General features: G+C 45.1%; 2 protein-coding genes across 2 annotated transcripts; one reads left to right on the top strand and one right to left on the bottom strand.

The window, feature by feature from the left end:
• The first annotated feature begins 579 nt into the window (after window positions 1-579).
• REXO2 (RNA exonuclease 2) lies at window positions 580-10,340 on the top strand. The gene is made up of 7 exons (XM_035140185.3): window positions 580-812; window positions 4,289-4,372; window positions 5,576-5,653; window positions 6,545-6,656; window positions 7,934-8,042; window positions 9,245-9,298; window positions 9,914-10,340. Exons 1-7 carry the CDS (start codon window positions 654-656, stop codon window positions 10,041-10,043), a joined length of 726 nt encoding a protein of 241 aa, XP_034996076.2. The 5' UTR covers window positions 580-653; the 3' UTR covers window positions 10,044-10,340.
• A 332-nt stretch (window positions 10,341-10,672) lies between these two features.
• On the bottom strand, window positions 10,673-16,864 carry LOC148683515 (NXPE family member 4-like). Its single transcript, XM_088657912.1, has 3 exons — window positions 16,730-16,864; window positions 12,887-13,105; window positions 10,673-11,302 (listed from the first exon to the last, which is right to left on the bottom strand). Exons 2-3 carry the CDS (start codon window positions 13,095-13,097, stop codon window positions 10,767-10,769), a joined length of 747 nt encoding a protein of 248 aa, XP_088514038.1. The 5' UTR covers window positions 13,098-13,105; window positions 16,730-16,864; the 3' UTR covers window positions 10,673-10,766.
• Between the last annotated feature and the right edge of the window lie 52 nt (window positions 16,865-16,916).

Raw genomic sequence — 16,916 nt, 5'->3', positions numbered from 1 at the left:
TGTTGATAACACTGGTGGGTCTCTTGCCTTTTCCCCTCTTTTGAGGCATTATTTTAACTTTCCCCCTGTCTATTCCTGAGTTAATTATGGACATTTTTTTTTCATCCCTCTATTCTGTTACTTCCAAGCTTGGGGTGGGGGTGGGATCCTGCTCCCTGCATATTTGTTTGTTTGTTTGTTTTAAGAAAGAAAAAGTTTATGAGTCTCGGGAAGGGGCTTTGGGTTTTCCTTTGTTGTACAGACCACATATTGCGTGCTTTTAGAATAACACGTTAACTTTGGGCTCAGTACTTTCACTAAAAAGGGCTAGTATTTGCTTTCTTAATGTGACAAGAAAATGCAGCTTAGTATTGGGGAAGGGGGGGGGGGACGCAAGCCCAGTTGAGCCTTTTACTGGGCCAGCCTCCCGTTTTGGAGGATTGGGGCACGATCTCGCATTACAGTGTGGGAACCGAGCACCTCCGCCCCCGGAGTCTCATCCCTCAAACTACAACCCCCAGCATGCCAAGCGCGCAGCGACGCGCTCACTCCGCTGTTGCCACGCAAAACTACAAATCCCAGGAGGCTGCGCGACAGTCCCTTATGGCCTAGCGGGCGGGGCTGGCGCGGGGCTTGCTGGGCTTTGTAGTCTGCGGCTTCTCCGGCTTTTCCAGATGATGCGTGCTGGCGGAAGGGCTTGGCGGCTTTTCGGCGCGCCGGCAGGGAGGCGGTGGCTGTCGGGGCGCTGCCTGAGCGGGTTGCGAGACATGGCAGGAGCTGGAGGGGCGGCGGAGCCCGGCATGGGGCAGAGAATGGTCTGGGTGGACCTGGAGGTGAGGCGCCCAGCCCGTAACGAGGCCTCTGCGAAGGGGCATACCATAATATCCCGTCGTTTTCGTCCCCCCGAGACGCCTGCACCATGTGGAGTGCAATGCGGGGGTTCCATCCCGTAGTATCCTGCTCCCTGGAATTGGGTGCAGTATGGGGGGTATAAAAAAGGGCGCTCCATCCCATAATATGCCCCCCTCTCCCGCGCGACAGGTGCGGTTTAGCTCCTTTTGAGGAGGCTCCATCCCGTAATTCCCCGCTGCCCCAGAACATTGCCCTCGGAGAAATATGAAACAGTTATGCAAATGGTTTCTATCCCATAATATGCCCCCATGAGATTAGGTTCAGAAAATTTATAATTTATCTTTTAAAAAATCATTGTAAACAGTTAAAATCGTTATTAGGATCGGAATAACACTTGTAGTTTAATGGTGAATTTTGGATATAATGGAGATGTAAAAGATTTAGATTATTATAAAAGATGCAGGAGGAAATGACTAACAACAGGATCCACAAAGGGGTAGGAGAGAAGTCTAGGAGATTATTTGGAATCTTGTTTTTATGATGTATGCTGGATATGTGATTGCAAAACTTATACATACATATATATATATATATATATATATATATATATATATATATATATAATCTTTAATTATATATATATATGTATATATGTATATATGTATATATATATGTATATGTATATATATGAATATGAGATTTGGTTCAGTATCTATGTGTAAGGAGAGGGCGGGGCTGTATCCTGCAAAATTCCCCTGCCCCTTGAGACAGCTTGGGGGGGGGATACTTGAGGATCCTAATCCCATAGTATCTATTGTCTAGTATCTGTTCATGTAGAAATACCTCCACCACATAAGGCAACGTTCTCAAGAGATGTGACTGTTGGGTTATTTGCAAAGGAGCTGCAGCCCATAATATCCTCGCAAGAGATACTGGTGCAGTTTAGGTGTAGAATTCATCCTCCTTCCCCAAAGAGACAGGTGTAATGTAAGTGTATGCCTGTGTACGAGGAAGATCGGACTCTCTTAGAATATCCTTTGAGGAGATGTGTATCTTACAAGGGTCACAACTCATAATGCCCCCCACCCCTGACTCATGTACTACAGGGCATGTGCAGGAGATTGGTGCCTACCCCATTATTCCTGGGAACCTTGGTGTGTGTGCCCATCCGATATTATCCCCCACGATACATCGGCACTGTAGGTGGATGTGTATGAGAGAGGGAAGGAGACCACCCGCCCTTTAAGTGTTTTGTCTAGGAAATGTAGAAAGCTTGGTTTGTGGGGGGAAGAAACAGCCTAATTTAACAGGAAATGAGATCTTGGGAGCAGAATATCAAATATGGTCACCCTAGGACAGGTGGGACCCTTGGTAAGTTGGAAAGGAGTGTTCTAACATATACATGTATCTGCATTAGCAGTGCAGGAATTCACATGGGATCTAGGGCAGCCTTCACCAACAGTGGTTGGACAGTGTTCTTGAACCCACCAACATGAGTCTCACAAAACTGCGGGAGGCAGTGGAAGAAAAGGAGTGCCTGGCGTGCTCTGGTCTATGGGGTCATGAAGAGTCGGACACGACTAAACGACTAAACAACAACAACAAGTTCACAATTTACAGTCATACCTTGGTTTAAGTACGCTTCGGTTTGAGTACTTTCAGTTTAAGTACTCCGCGGACCCGTCTGGAACGGATTAATCCACTTTCCATTACTTTCAGTGGGGAAGTTCGCTTCAGGTTAAGTACGCTTCAGGTTAAGTACAGACTTCCGGAACCAATTGTGTACTTAAACTGTAATATAAACCTTCAGCAACGACTCTTGATATTGGGGTTCTTGTGAAAGCTTATTCTCTGAAGTAGTTACAGATTAAAGCTGACTCATGTTGGAAACAAAAACTCGGAACCAATTGTGTACTTAAACCGAGGTACCACTGTATTTGAAGGGGATATGTTGGCTCCATGTGTGACCAGACTGAGGATCAGTTCTGTGCTTCCAGCAGTAGCAGACAAGATGTCATTTCTTATTGTTGGCTTCCAGAAGCCACTGAATTTGGAGGCCTTTTATTGCTCTTAATAGTCATTGGGAGGTCTATTTTTCACAGCAATTCACAATCCTAGATTTTATCAACTTGTGTAGGCTTGAGGTCCTAAAACAATTGACGCACAATAATAATAATAATCTTTTTAAAATTTGTAACCCGCCCATCTTGCTGGGTTTCCCCAGCCACTCTGGGCGGCTTACAACATGCATAAAAACACAACAAAGTATCAAACATTAAAAAACAAAATATCCTCTGCGAGCAACAAACCAACCAACCAATAAATCAATAGAAACCAATAACAACAACAACAACAATAATAGACAGTTTGCAGTTATACCCAAATTAAAATAACCACCAACCCCAACTAAACATTTAACCACTTGGCTTAAGTGAGCAGGAGGAACATCACTGCTGTGGCCTGACATTAAAGAAATACCTGTAAAGAAATAAACTGTGTTCCAGGGCAATTTTCCGAGTTCATTTCCTAGCTCTTTGTGAGGCAGACACATTTGTTCAAACCTTCAGTGGGTCTTCCCCCACCCCCTATTTCCTGGCTGCTGTGAATGTTTTTTTAACCTACCAGCATCAGGATATTTAAGATATAGTCCAGGGGAAGGATTAAGGTTTGTTAAAATGCACTTTCTCTAGCACAGTGATGGGCAACCTTTTGAGCTTGGTGTGTCAAAATTCGCCAAAAAACTGAGCATAACTCGGGTGATGTGTCACTTCAAAAGAAAAAAACCATAATTTTGCGATATTTATAGTTTAAATAACAAAAATGAATAATTGTAATATATAACTGTATTTAATAAACCAAAAACTAATTATTTAACCAAACCAAACCAAAACCCCCTTATTTATCACAAAGTGCCCAGAGTTGTTGAGCTTTTGGGGGGGAGCTGCTGACCAAAGTTTTGGAGGTTTTTTTGGGGGGTGCAAAAGTTACTTTGCTTTTGGGGGGGTGCCCCAAAGCTGCTGCGCTTTTGGGGGGGAAGAGAACAGAAATAAATGATGAATAATACATTCGCTGGAACTAACACGCAGCACCGACATAGTCTGCCAAAGCGCCAAAAAAACCAGCACAGAACGGGTTAAAAAATGAACGCTATTATACCCAATCATCGTCTGCCAAAGCGCCAGAAAAAAACAGCACAGAAAGGGTTAAAAAACCAATCTCTGGCTACCAGCAACAACAACAAAAAAGGATCGGAGGAGGAGGAGGAGGAGGAGCGGGAGAACAAATGGGGGGGGACACAACAACAGCGCGAATGGGCCAATGGGGCGTGTGCCAGCAGTGAGGGCTCTGCGTGTCACGTCTGACACGCGTGTCTTAGGTTCGCCATCACTGCTCTAGCACATAGTGGAACAGAAAGCGCTGACATCTTACACTTGTTAACTTTTTGACTTTGATATAGATGACTGGGCTGGACATCGAGAAAGACCAGATCATTGAGATGGCCTGTCTCATAACAGATTCTGACTTGAACATCTTGGCTGAGGTATGTTGGTTGCGGATTTTTGCTCTGGTGCCTGCTAAATGCCAGCTAGCAGAGAAATAACAAAAATACTGGAGAAACCCGTTAAAAGAAAAAACTGGTGCAAAAAACTTCTTTGGAGGTCTGGTGGCCATTGATCCAGAATTTGAACAAATACTTTACAGGACAAACTATACCTACCACATTCCATAATATCTGTTTGTGTTAATATTCTCCTCCATACTGACATTAGTAGCTTTCTGTTTTTCTCTATTTTAGTGCTTGTTTTAACTGTACTATTTTTGTTTACATCTGAACTATGCCTCTGGGATGGAGGAAAGGGGGGGGAAGGGAGGTTGTTAAGTTTGTAATACTTTTTTTTCTTTTCAATATACATATTTTAAATGCCAGCTAGCTTGCTAACTGCTGTGAGTGGCCAACTAGTCACTCACAATTTCCACTGACTTCTTTGCTACATACCTGGCTGATGAAAAGCCCTTTTTATGCATGCAATTTCCAGATGTTTTTAGCGAGGGAAGTGAATGCCAACTGGATATTGCGAACTCAAAAGCTGACCTGATTACGGCTGCTTCCTGTTGCCATTAAGTCTAAAAGTTCATCAGTTTTTTAGTTGCTTTATGTGACCTGGTGCAAACTATCACCATTACACTTGAGAGTAAAAATAAATCTGATTGCGCTACAAGTTTACATCCCTTCATGTTCAAACAAAGGTGATTATTTCTATTCATAATACATATTGCTGTTTGAACAGCTCCACTTATATTGCTGCCAAACACACACACCATCCCTTCTTCCCTGAGCTGTTGTCCTTTAGCAGCTCTTGTTTTAGAGTGTTTTGAAGAGAGAGGTGAAACTGCTGGGCTGTTTCATTGACTCTTGAAAAAGCCAACCACATTTGACTCCTCTAGCAGGTCATTGTAAGAACCCTGTAACTTAAGAAGAAGTGCCTGAGTTTGCTTTTTCCTCTTCCCTCCCAATTCCACTTCCTTCTGTGTCATGTGTGGTTAGATTGTCAGCCTGTGGGTAGCAGCTATCATATCACTGATATATGTGAGCAATCCTGGGAACCCTTAGTGGCTGAGAACCAGGATAAAATGCTAGTATTACTATATTAACAATTGCAGCAGCAGCAGCAGCAATAAATGAGTGTCAATGATGTAACAGTCTGATCTGATTCCACATTGTTTTCTCCCATTTTGCTGACAGGGTCCCAACCTGATAATAAACCAGCCAGATGAGCTGCTGGACAGCATGTCAGAATGGTGCAAAGAGCATCACGGAAAGGTAGAGGCCTGCTTCTTCATCACTCACAATCCCTTGAGAAGAACTCCTCTGTCTTTTTACAGCTCCACATGCGCAGAACCTTACTTTGATCATGCCGTGTTCCCTGCTGTCTGCATTAAGCACTTCTCTGAAAAGGATAGCTGAAGGTTCATCTCATCCGTGCAAAATGGGCCAGCTTTTTGCCAAACCGTCACCCAGCTTCACAGTGTGTCCTTAGCATGACATTAGAGTTCCCCGTGTCCATTATGAAGACTTTTTGACATTAAACGTTTTTTGTTGTGCTAAAATTGCTGCATCCTTTGTCTGGGGTTTGGGAGTGGGGAGACCGCTTCCTTGTTTACCAGCAGTTCCTGTGAGGGAATGAGATCAGAGATCAGCCACATTCATCAATGGCTACTAGTTGAGATGGTTGTGTGAGTCCTCCAGATCCAGTTTCAGCCTCCGTCTGAATATTAGTGGTGGAGTGCCAATAGACCATGCCCTGTTTTTTGGCCTTCCCTGGGGCATCTGGGCCAATGTCTGTAGGAAGCAGAGGGTTGGATTAAATGGTTCTTTTGGCCTGGTCTAGCTGTGCAAATCCTCCAGCAGTTTGTCCCTTTTCCAGTAAAGGCTTCCACCATCCACTAAGATGATGATGTTTTCTTAGTCGTGTGCTGCCAAACCTTCCTGTGGCTGTTAAGGGGGTTGTTTTCTTTCTGTTTTTATGGTATAATATATTGATATTTATGTTCTAAATGTGTTGTAATTGGCTTGGAGGCCTTTGAGTAAGAAGTGACCACAGGTTTAATAAAAACTAACAATAGTATTGATTCTTGCATGACATCTTAACTGCCTGGCTCTTTTTAAGGCACGGGCAACATGATGTAATTTTGGCTTCTCTCTTTTTTCCAGTCTGGCCTTACAAAGGCAGTGCAGGAGAGCACAATCTCGCTGCGTCAAGCAGAGTACGAATTTCTGTCTTTTGTCCGTCAACAGACACCCCCAGGACTCTGCCCACTTGCCGGTAAGAGGTTTTACGTTTACGAAAGATAGTCATTTTTATTGATTTGTGCCATCCCTTTCCACTCAAAGGGCCTGAGGCAGCTAATGGATCAAAACAACGAAAATGCAAACTGTATATATATAAAGAAAAGCCATTAAGAATCACTCTTAACATCAACAAATCATAATTTGTTGTATGCAACTAACTTCAGCTATTCAAATTAATGGGTGCCAGTCATCTAGGTCTATTAATTTTAGCATGTCTGCTCTGAATATGTGTAACATTGAGTGCAACCCTATGTGGTTAATCAAAGCCAGTTTGAGAATCTGCAGTAGACCATCCCTTAATAGACGTTCATTTCTCCAAAACGTCATTCAGTATAAAAAGTTTAACTGAGAGAAGGGAAGGCGACATCTGTGCCTTTATGGGAAGGGAGTTCTGGAGACTGAGGTTCAGACGGTTTAATCCCTGACTCCCCTCCTCCTCTCTTCTGAAAGTATATGTGGGGACAACGCATCTTATGATGATTGTGGAGCCTGGGAAGGTTCAGGTAGGAAAATGCAGCAGCTTCAGATTTGTTGGAATTAGTGTGAGTGGAAAGCGAGGCAAATTCAGCGCCCAATTGCCCCGTTTTACGTCACCTACCTGGACATTTGGCCAAGCACCTTCCTTAGTCAGGCTGTAGCAGTGCTGCAGATAAAATCTAGTGGGGTTGGGCGGGTGTCTTGATTCTGTCAAAGGCAGAGTCATGTGTTCATATAAAAATAAAATAATTGGGCCAATAGTTGAGTATGGTCACTCACACTCTAGCCTCCACTTTTGTGAAGCCTGTCTCTAGTCTCAGAGTGGCATTAGAGACACATTTTCGGACTTGAAGGGCTGATCTTAAAAATTAAGATTGTACAAGTTCTAATAGTGCAAAGTCGGAGAAGGGGCTCAGCTGGGCACCATAGAGAAGTGTTGTAGAGAAGTTGTGCTAGCCATAGTCTTTTATATACTAACCTTTTTGTGCTCTTCCGCATCCGTTTAATGCTCCTAACCCTTTTAGATTATTTTAGCTTCTTATTTATATTTTAGATTATTTATCTTCTATTATATATACCTTCTGTTTTAATACTTTTTAGCCTTCAAAAACATTTTATAGATTTTAAATGACTGTACCCCCACCCTACTTAATGCTGGTCTATGACTGTAATAAAGATTTGAGATTGAGATTTGGGGGTGGGTGGGATTTGGGGGTGTCTTCGCCACCCACCTGAGCGCATGAACAGAATCTGTGCCTTTCCACCCCTTTTCAGGAAACTCGGTTCACGCGGACAAGAAATTCCTCGACAAGCACATGCCCCAGTTCATGAAACACCTTCACTACAGGATCATTGATGTGAGCACCATCAAAGAACTGTGCAGGTCAATTCCCACTACATCATTTGGCAGAGTTTGGGTGGGTGGGTGGCTCCTTGGGCAGCAAATGGCATGCCACACAGACTTTGAGGAAATCTTGTGGGCTTTATGTGTAATATGTGACCACCAAGATGCCTACAGTCAACAGCAGCTGCAGCTTTCTGAAAGATTCAGATTCTACAGTTGCAAAATATCATAGAATCATAGAGTTGGAAGAGACCACAAGGGCCATCCAGTCCAACCCGCTGCCAAGCAGGAAACACCATCAAAGCATTCTTGACATATGGCTGTCAAGCCTCTGCTTAAAGACCTCCAAAGAAGGAGACTCCACTACACTCCTTGGCAGCAAATTCCACTGCCAAACAGCTCTTACTGTCAGGAAGTTCTTCCTAATGTTTAGGTGGAATCTTCTTTCTTGTAGTTTGAATCCATTGCTCCCTGTCTGCTTCTCTGGAGCAGCAGAAAACAACCTTTGCGTTTATTTCTTATTCATATGATAGCTCAGTCAGTAGTGCATGAGGCACTTAATCTCAGGGCCGTGGGCTCAAGCTCCACATTGGCCAGAAGATTCCTGCATTGCAGGGGGTTAGACTAGGACAGGGGTCAGCAAACTTTTTCAGTGGGGGGCCGGTCCACTGTCCCTCAGGCCTTGTGGGGCGCCGGACTATATTTTGGAAAAAAGGGGGGAAAGAATGGATTCCTATGCCGCAAAAATAACCCAGAGATGCATTTTAAATAAAAGCACACATTCTACTCAGGTAAAAACATGCTGATTCCCGGACCGTCCGTGGGCTGGATTTAGAAGGCGATTGGGCCGGATCCGGCCTCTGGGCCTTAGTTTGCCTACCTGTGGTCACTAGAAGACCCTCATGGTACTTTCTCAGTCTGCAATTCTATGATTCTACGAACATGAGGTTTTGAACTATAGTAAAACGATTGAGTAACATGGAACTTTTGGAAGTGGAAAATATTCCTCTGCAATGTAATAACTAGGTTCCGTGAGTTTTAAAAAATTAAATCTGGAATTCTCGCAGTCCTGATTTTTGCATGAGATTGTTTCAAATTTTGTGCATCTGTGGCCTCTGGTGATTTTATATTTGGAGGCGGCTCCGGAGTCCTGCGTTTGTGGGTGCTCTTGCCTATGGCGTCCACCACATTTGGTAGATAATTTAGATTTTGGATCATGGGGACTTCTTTTGTGTGTGCAGACGCTGGTACCCAGAAGACTACGAGTTTGCTCCAAAGAAGGCTGCGTCTCATAGGTAACGCTAATTGTTTGGCTTTGAAGAGTGATTGTTTTGTGTGTGTCAGATTGTATCACCAGGCATCAACAATGAGGTTATGCTGTATGGTAAGTACAGCGCGGTGGGGGGGGGGTGCCATTGATAAAAGTTATTTGAAGTCTGCAGATACTAATCTGGAAAGGGACATATGCCCCGAATCCAAATGGAGAAGGGGTGGAGCTCAAGGGCAGAGCAGGTGCTGTGCATGCAGAAGGTACCAGGCTCAATCACGGTCATTTCCACATGAAGGGACTTGAATGTGACACCTCAAGGGGCTGCTGCCAACCAATGTAGACCAGGGATGGCCAATGTGTTGCCTTCTAGAAGCTGCTGGATTCCTCTCCCATCATCCCAGACCATTAGCATGACTCATGGTCAGGGATGGTGGGAGTTGTAGTCCAGCTATACTGGACTTCTATAGGGTTCCATAGCACATAGAAGTGCACAACCTGTTTGCAGCATTTTGGGGAACACTGTAAAGTCATGCCTTTTTCAGCTTCTTTTTAAATTAGCCTGCCCCTTGCGTTTGGAGGTGAGTGTGTATGGTGCAGCCTTCTTTTAAAGGAACGCTAACATTTCCTGAATTCCCTTTAGAGCCCTGGATGACATCAGGGAGAGTATCAAAGAGCTCCAGTTCTACAGAAATAGCATCTTCAAGAGGAAAACGGACGAGAAGAAAAGAAAACTAGTGGAAAATGGTGAAAATGAAAAGCTGGCCAGTTGATCTTGCAGCCTGGTTCTTTAGCAAAAGCACAAGGCACCAGAGGTGTCTCCGCCTGCCATTTTCAGTTCACTGATGGCTAAGGAAGGGGCTGCTTTCCGTCACTTTGCTTCCTCAAGATTCTTAACAATTACTGACTACCACATGTGATGGGTCGTTGACATCTGAATTGCCGGCCAGTGCCTTGAACCAACCACAGCCATTTGGTTCATGCGTGTGGAGTACCTTTTGTAGTTAAAGAACCCCTACCTGGTTTTAGGCACCCTCTTTTATTATGCAATAAAGCCAGACTTGCTGAAAGATGCTTGCCTCTTTTCTAGACTTAAGTATTTATGTTTTGCTTTTCCTATTTTGTGTGTGTGTGTGTGTGTGTGTGTGTACGTTTGGGGGCTGGTAGCAGGATTCAGCCTGAGTGGCATTGGAGTCACAGTCCAAGGCAAGATGCTGTTTACTGTGTCTCCCCCTCTGCATGTGACATATCACTTGTCTTTCCAGCTTGATGATTTCAGGCTTAAAGTTTGCAGGCACCTTGGTGTGGGCATCTGGTATAGGCACTTAGGTCAGAATCCAAGGGGACAATTTTTAGCCGTGCCCAAGGACTTCAATATGACGAATCTATTCACCTCCTTAGTTGTGGCGCCCACCCATCAGATGTCGATCAGATAAGCAACTATTTGATTCTTAGAAGGGAAGTTTTTAATTGTTGATATTTTTCAGATGTAAGTTTTAACAGACGTAAGTTAGAAGCATATTAATTTGATTCACAACCACATGAGCTGGTGGGTGGACGTTGCTTGTGCCGTAGGCAACCGTCATGTCCCAGGCATTGACAAAACCCACTTTTAGATCCTGAAAAATGTCCTTTAGTGCAAGGTATTGGGCATAGCCGTGGAAGTCACTAAATCGCTCCTGGTCAATGTCTATCTCCCGGGTGTTCTCTGCTTTGATGATGACCTTTGTATCTGGGCTCCTCAGGAGAAGGTGCTGGATGGCTCCCCGGATGTTGATCATCCTTTGAATGAAGAGCTTGATGGGGAAGGGACGGAAGTGCTGCCCCAGGGAGACGACAACCACCGTGTCTCCGTCGCCTGCCACATTGTCAATCTCTCTAGCGACATAGCTGTGGTCTTTCGTGGTATATTCGTGGACTGTAATGATGGGGTGGCCATGTTTTTTCCATTGGACTTGGATGTTCCTTGCCGTGTCTACAGAAAGCAGATTCCGGAGCTTCCCAGTCCCATAGGTGTCAAAAGGTTTTAGGGCTAGCAACAAAATAAAGACACAGGATCAGTGCAAGTTGATACTAGGGAGTTAAAGACATATGCACAACCGATTACCACAGGTAAGTGGGTGCCATTTTGCCATGGAGACCTGTTCTCATGTGCCAAAACTTTTGATAACGAAAAAATAGCTGTAAGGATTAATGCTGGACTTTCAACTCCCAGAAGCCCTATTCAGTATGGACAGTAGCCAAGGATGATGGGAATTGTAGTCTAACATCTGGAAGGCCACAGAGTAGCCACCCCCGGGTTAACAGCAGATGGATGCTTGAGGCAGATGGCTGTGGTTGGTGAGGTGAAGGCCTCATGGAAAGTATCTCGGCTACCAGAAAGACCAGTGAGCCAACACTAACTACCTAGACTGCCTTGTTATGTTGGGTGTGAGAAACCTTCGATCCTCCAGATGTTTCTGAACTACAACTTCCATCATTCCTGGCTATTGACTATGTCTTCTGGGGGATGATGGGAATTATAGTTCAGCGACATGTAAAGGAGCTAAGGTTCCCTACAAATTTTTGCTGCCTTTTCGCTTAGTGAGGAACGAACTACTCGCCATCTATGTGAGATTTCCCATGAGACATAATTGCTTTCCTTTGGAGCGAATGTTAAATCTCACCTGAACTCCTTAAATTGAACATAATTCCAAAATGTGTTTCCACTAGTCTTGCCTTTCCACAAAATGACTCACTCTGCTCTTGCATGATGGGTGATTTCAGAGCACCCTTACATCATTACCCTCAGCATTCAAAAAACGGGGGTACTGGACCTTCGGGAACAACCATTCAATTCTACAGAGGCTTAAACCACCTTGGAAAATCTGTTAAGTGTTAATTTGTCCCCACTGTAAGGTTATAAGGATTATCTAAGCCTATATTTGCGTCCAGCCTGGATTTCTCATTAGCTGGGGAATTCTCCCCTGCCTAGGTCCCATTGACTCGCAAGTCTGGCCATTGTTCTTTCCAGGCATGAACAAACTCTGTGACAAGCAATCGCAAAGAAGCAGCCCAAAATCTGTAGGACCGGTTTCCTCAAAGAGCACGTGGTAGTGTACTGGTTAGAGCAGGCTTCCTCAACCTCGGCCCTCCAGATGTTTTTGGCCTACAACTCCCATGATCCCTAGCTAGCAGGACCAGTGGTCAGGGATGATGGTAATCGTAGTCTTAAAACATCTGGAGGGCCGAGGTTGAAGAAGCCTGGGTTAGAGTGTCAGACTAGGACCTGGGAGACCAGGGTTCAAATCCTCCCATTTGGCCATGAAGCTCCCTAGGTGACAGGCCATTCACTACCTCCTCAGTCTAACCTACCTCATGGTGGTTGTGGGGGATTAAATGAGGAGGGGAAGAACCGTGCATGCCTCCTTGAGCCCCTTGGAGGAAAAAGGTGGAAGATAAATGCAATAAATAAAAATGGAGAACAGAAAACCAATACTGTATTTGTGAGAGACAGCATCTGCATGCTGACAGGAGCTGTTGCTGGGAAGGATCCTGAGTAACAGCAAGCGGCAACATCGAATCTGTGTCTGAGCAAATGGTGGTGGATGCTCTGCCAGCTTTGCAGGGAACCTACTATTCACAGTGTTTTCCAGATGCTCTAGCCATTGCCGCACCGTTGAGTCTCCCATGAAATAAACCCGCTTCTTTTCCAAGCAAGTGTTAATCTCATCCGCAGTCCCCATGCTGGACATTCTGCAAAAGACGGGGTGCCACTGGTCCTTCCACACGAAGCCAATGGGGAATGTGGAGCTCATCCCGACTCTGCACTTCTGGCTTGGTGGCATCTTGCTCCCTGGTAAACAATAAGAACAAAAACAGCTGAGTAGACGGTTGCATCTGTTGGTAGGTTTTGCTGCACTCAACTTGCTGAGTGGGGTTTCCATGGGGTTTAGATGGATAGAGAAAGAGACCTCCAGACTCCCAGAGCCTCCCTGTCCTTTTATCTCTATGCTGACTTCTCTCCATCCTTTGAAGTTTAGGCCGATACATCTCAGGTGGCATCCTGTTCTCAATTCCCTCCTCCTCTCTGCTCACACTTCCTCTGGACCTTGAGATGAGAGGTAATCTTGGATCTATCTTCCGAGGACAAAGGAGCAAGCATGGCTCCTTTGTTTCTCCTAGTTATCTAGGACTAGAGAGCTCTTTCCTATTCAGAATGTACTTCCCTTAATAAACATAAGCTTTCTTGTGCTCTGCCAAGTCTGAATACCTTTCAGCTAAAGGTGTGCTTCAAGCAAGTATTCATTTAACAAAAGCTAACTTCTGCTGTTGCATGCAAACAGCATCAAATGGCTGTTCTTCCTGGTTTTGATCAAAACCACATACTGTACTAAAATCTATGAATTTCTGGCACGATTTCTGACATCTGTGGAGGCGCAGCAGCAATTTTCGGCACTGCGGACATGCGCAGATGCCATTTCCGGCATCGTGCTGCGCCCATCCGGCCCACAGATGATGTCTGTGGGAACGATCTGGCCCATGGCCGGAAAACCTTGCCGACGCCTGGTCTAAGCCTTGCAGAACTTGGCTTCCTGCAGAGGTGTAGAAGGGTAAAGTGCTCAGCTTCTGCTTATAAACTCATGTTTTCTTTTCCTTCAACACATATTTCTGAGGGCAGATCTACACATATGGTTCTTAACTTTAAGGAAAGGTTAAGGAATGGTTTTGATAACGCATATGGACACATGACTCCCTACTTTGAATGTTCACAATGCGTTATTAAAATGAGACACAAAGGGTGCTGCCGAGCGACCAGAAACCAGCTGTAGTGAGACAGCATTTTGAACAAAAAAAGGTTTTAAAAATCCTTTAATTTACAAGTATGCCCTGTGACGTTTTAGAACAACGTATCTAATATTGTTCTAATAACGCTAAACAGGTATGTGTAGATCCAGCCTAAGATGAACATTTCCCTCTTTTACTCTATGGATTTTTATAGGAACCAGGCAAGCCTGTGTAAAAGCATCACTTACTTGGTACTAAAGGGAAAGGGGAAAAAGAAAAGGACTTCAGTTCACTTGTCCCTTGTTTTTATAGTATTTCTTTGAGCAACAGAAATTTCTTTGCAGTTTTACTTGCCCCATTTAATTCCAACAGCTGTCTATACTCAGCACAACCTTGTCCCTCAATACAATTCCAAAACAATTCACAATTCTAACATGCTAGAAAGTTAACCATTGGGTTGTTTCTTATTTAAAGATCTGACATTTGACTCAGGAGCACTATTGCTTTCCAATGGTAGGGCTCAGCTCTGCAGTATTATAATTCTTTTAAATTTATATCCCATTTTTCCTCCCAAGGGAGCCCAAGCGACTGAACCATGGGTAGGCAAACTAAGGCCCAGGGGCCGGATGCGGCCCAATCGCCTTCTAAATCTGGCCCGCAGATGGTCCGTGAATCAGCGTGTTTTTACATGAGTAGAATGTGTGCTTTTATTTAAAATGCATCTCTGGGTTATTTGTGGGGCCTGCCTGGTGTTTTTACATTAGTAGAATGTGTGCTTTTATTTAAAATGCATCTCTGGGTTATTTGTGGGGCATAGGAATTTGTTCATCCCCCCCCAAAATAAATAGTCCACCCCCCCCAAAGTCTGAGGGACAGTGGACCGGCCCCCTGCTGAAAAAGTTTGCTGACCCCTGGACTAAACAGTTAAAACATCCAAAAACAATTCTAGTACAGATGCAGGCTGTAAAAGTAAATTCCAAAATGAAGACCTCTGCATATTTTCCACCACCATCCCCATCTTCGGAATTCCAAGGAGTCTTGAGCTCTAGAAAATCTAACTTTAGAAATGAATTCACCTCTGCTACAAGGTTGGGCAATGCCAGGGAATCTCACGTTTTGGTATCTGCCTAGAAATTGGCACCTTGTAGTGCAGCTGCACAAGATGATTAGCATCCTCTGCTAACACCTTTTTTCACTGGCTTCATTTCCCTTCTTTTGTTGTGAAGTGGGGTTCGTGATTTGAGCTCTCTTGATATACAGTGGTACCTCGGTTTACAAACACAATTGGTTCCGGAAGTCTGTACTTAACCTGAAGCGTACTTAGCCTGAAGCGAACTTTCCCACTGAAAGTAATGGAAAGTGGATTAATCCGTTCCAGACGGTCCATGGAGTTTTTAAACTGAAGCGTACTTAGCCTGAAGCGAACTTTCCCACTGAAAGTAATGGAAAGTGGATTAATCCGTTCCAGACGGTCCATGGAGTTTTTAAACTGAAGCGTACTTAACCTGAAGCGAACTTTCCCACTGAAAGTAATGGAAAGTGGATTAATACTTAAACTGAAAATACTCAAACCAAGGCGTACTTAAACCAGGGTATGACTGTATTTTTTATCATTGTTGGAAGCTGCCCAGAGTGGCTGAGGAAACCCAGCCAGATGGGCGGGGTACGAATAATAAATGATGATGATGATGATGATGATAAGGCAAGTTCAAAGCACTTTGGAAAAATATTTATAGTGCAATTGTTCTGTGGGGCTAATCATGTCATGTGTTAACAGATGCTTTCTCAGTGAGTTATGCACCTGCTGCAAGTTAAACACTTCTCCATAGGAGCCAACTCCAGGGGGCCGTGGGTGTTTGGGCACCCACAAAAATATAATTGTGGGTGCTGGGGACCCACAAACTTAGTGAGAAAAGCTGGCAGGCGGCAGCGATGCTGCCTCTGAGAGAGAAGTAGTTCAGCCCCGTCCTCTGCAGCCAGCCAGTGAAGCACCTTTTTCTGAGGGAGTGGGCCTGGACGCCAGAGCCCCTCCCTGTGGAAAAGGGTGCCTTGCTGGCTGCAGAGAGGAGGAGGAAGAGAACCCACTGCCACCAAAATGCGTGCATGCAACATCACACACACAGACACACCTGCATATGGTGCGTGTGATGTCACACGCACTATGTGCAGTCATGTGTGTGATGTGACACGACCGCGTTGCATTGGCAGGCACCCATAATCCTGAGGGTGAGTGCCCCCCCCCTGCTCCAGGCAGCCATCCTCAAACCTAGTGCCTTAGCAGATGTTGCTGTACTGCAACTTCCATTAGTCCCATGCAGCAAGGCCAGTGGTCAGTTGCTCAGAAGCAAACCCACTTCCGCGCCTGCGACGGAGGTGGCGTTGTAGGCAGGCCCCGACCAACTCTTGCAATGGGGGCTGAGATCTCAGCCCCCTCGCGATGGGCCGATCCCGCCTCTGTTAGCCCCAAGCCGACCAATTAGGACAGCCGGGGGCGGGGCTTGTCCCCTTTTAAACAGCCCGGAGGCGGGAACTCGGCCTCTTTGCTCCCGCTCGCCAGCACATTCAGTTCACCCGCCCACCCACCCTTTAGGTTAGGCTGACGCTGCTATGGACTTCGGTCGGTCGCCTGGTTGGCCAGGGGCCGGGTAGGACTTTTCCCACGTGGGCTAGCCATGATGGTTTTTTCGCCTACCTCGTAGCAATTTGTCACAACTTTGGTTTGGCGGTAGGCATTGTAAATTTGCATAAAAAGAAGAGGGGGGCAGGTTGCGTCATCACCTGCCCAGCAAATGGAGAAATATTCCGTTAAAGGTTTCCGGGGGCAGAGCTTGGTCCGGAGCCTGGAGAGGTCAGGGCCGTAAGGCACGCCCCAACGGTGG

The sequence above is a fragment of the Zootoca vivipara genome, chromosome 14 (assembly GCF_965207765.1).
Source record: "Zootoca vivipara chromosome 14, rZooViv2.hap1.1, whole genome shotgun sequence".
Taxonomy (NCBI): Eukaryota; Metazoa; Chordata; class Lepidosauria; order Squamata; family Lacertidae; genus Zootoca; species Zootoca vivipara.
This window is presented reverse-complemented; position numbering and strand designations above follow the sequence as displayed.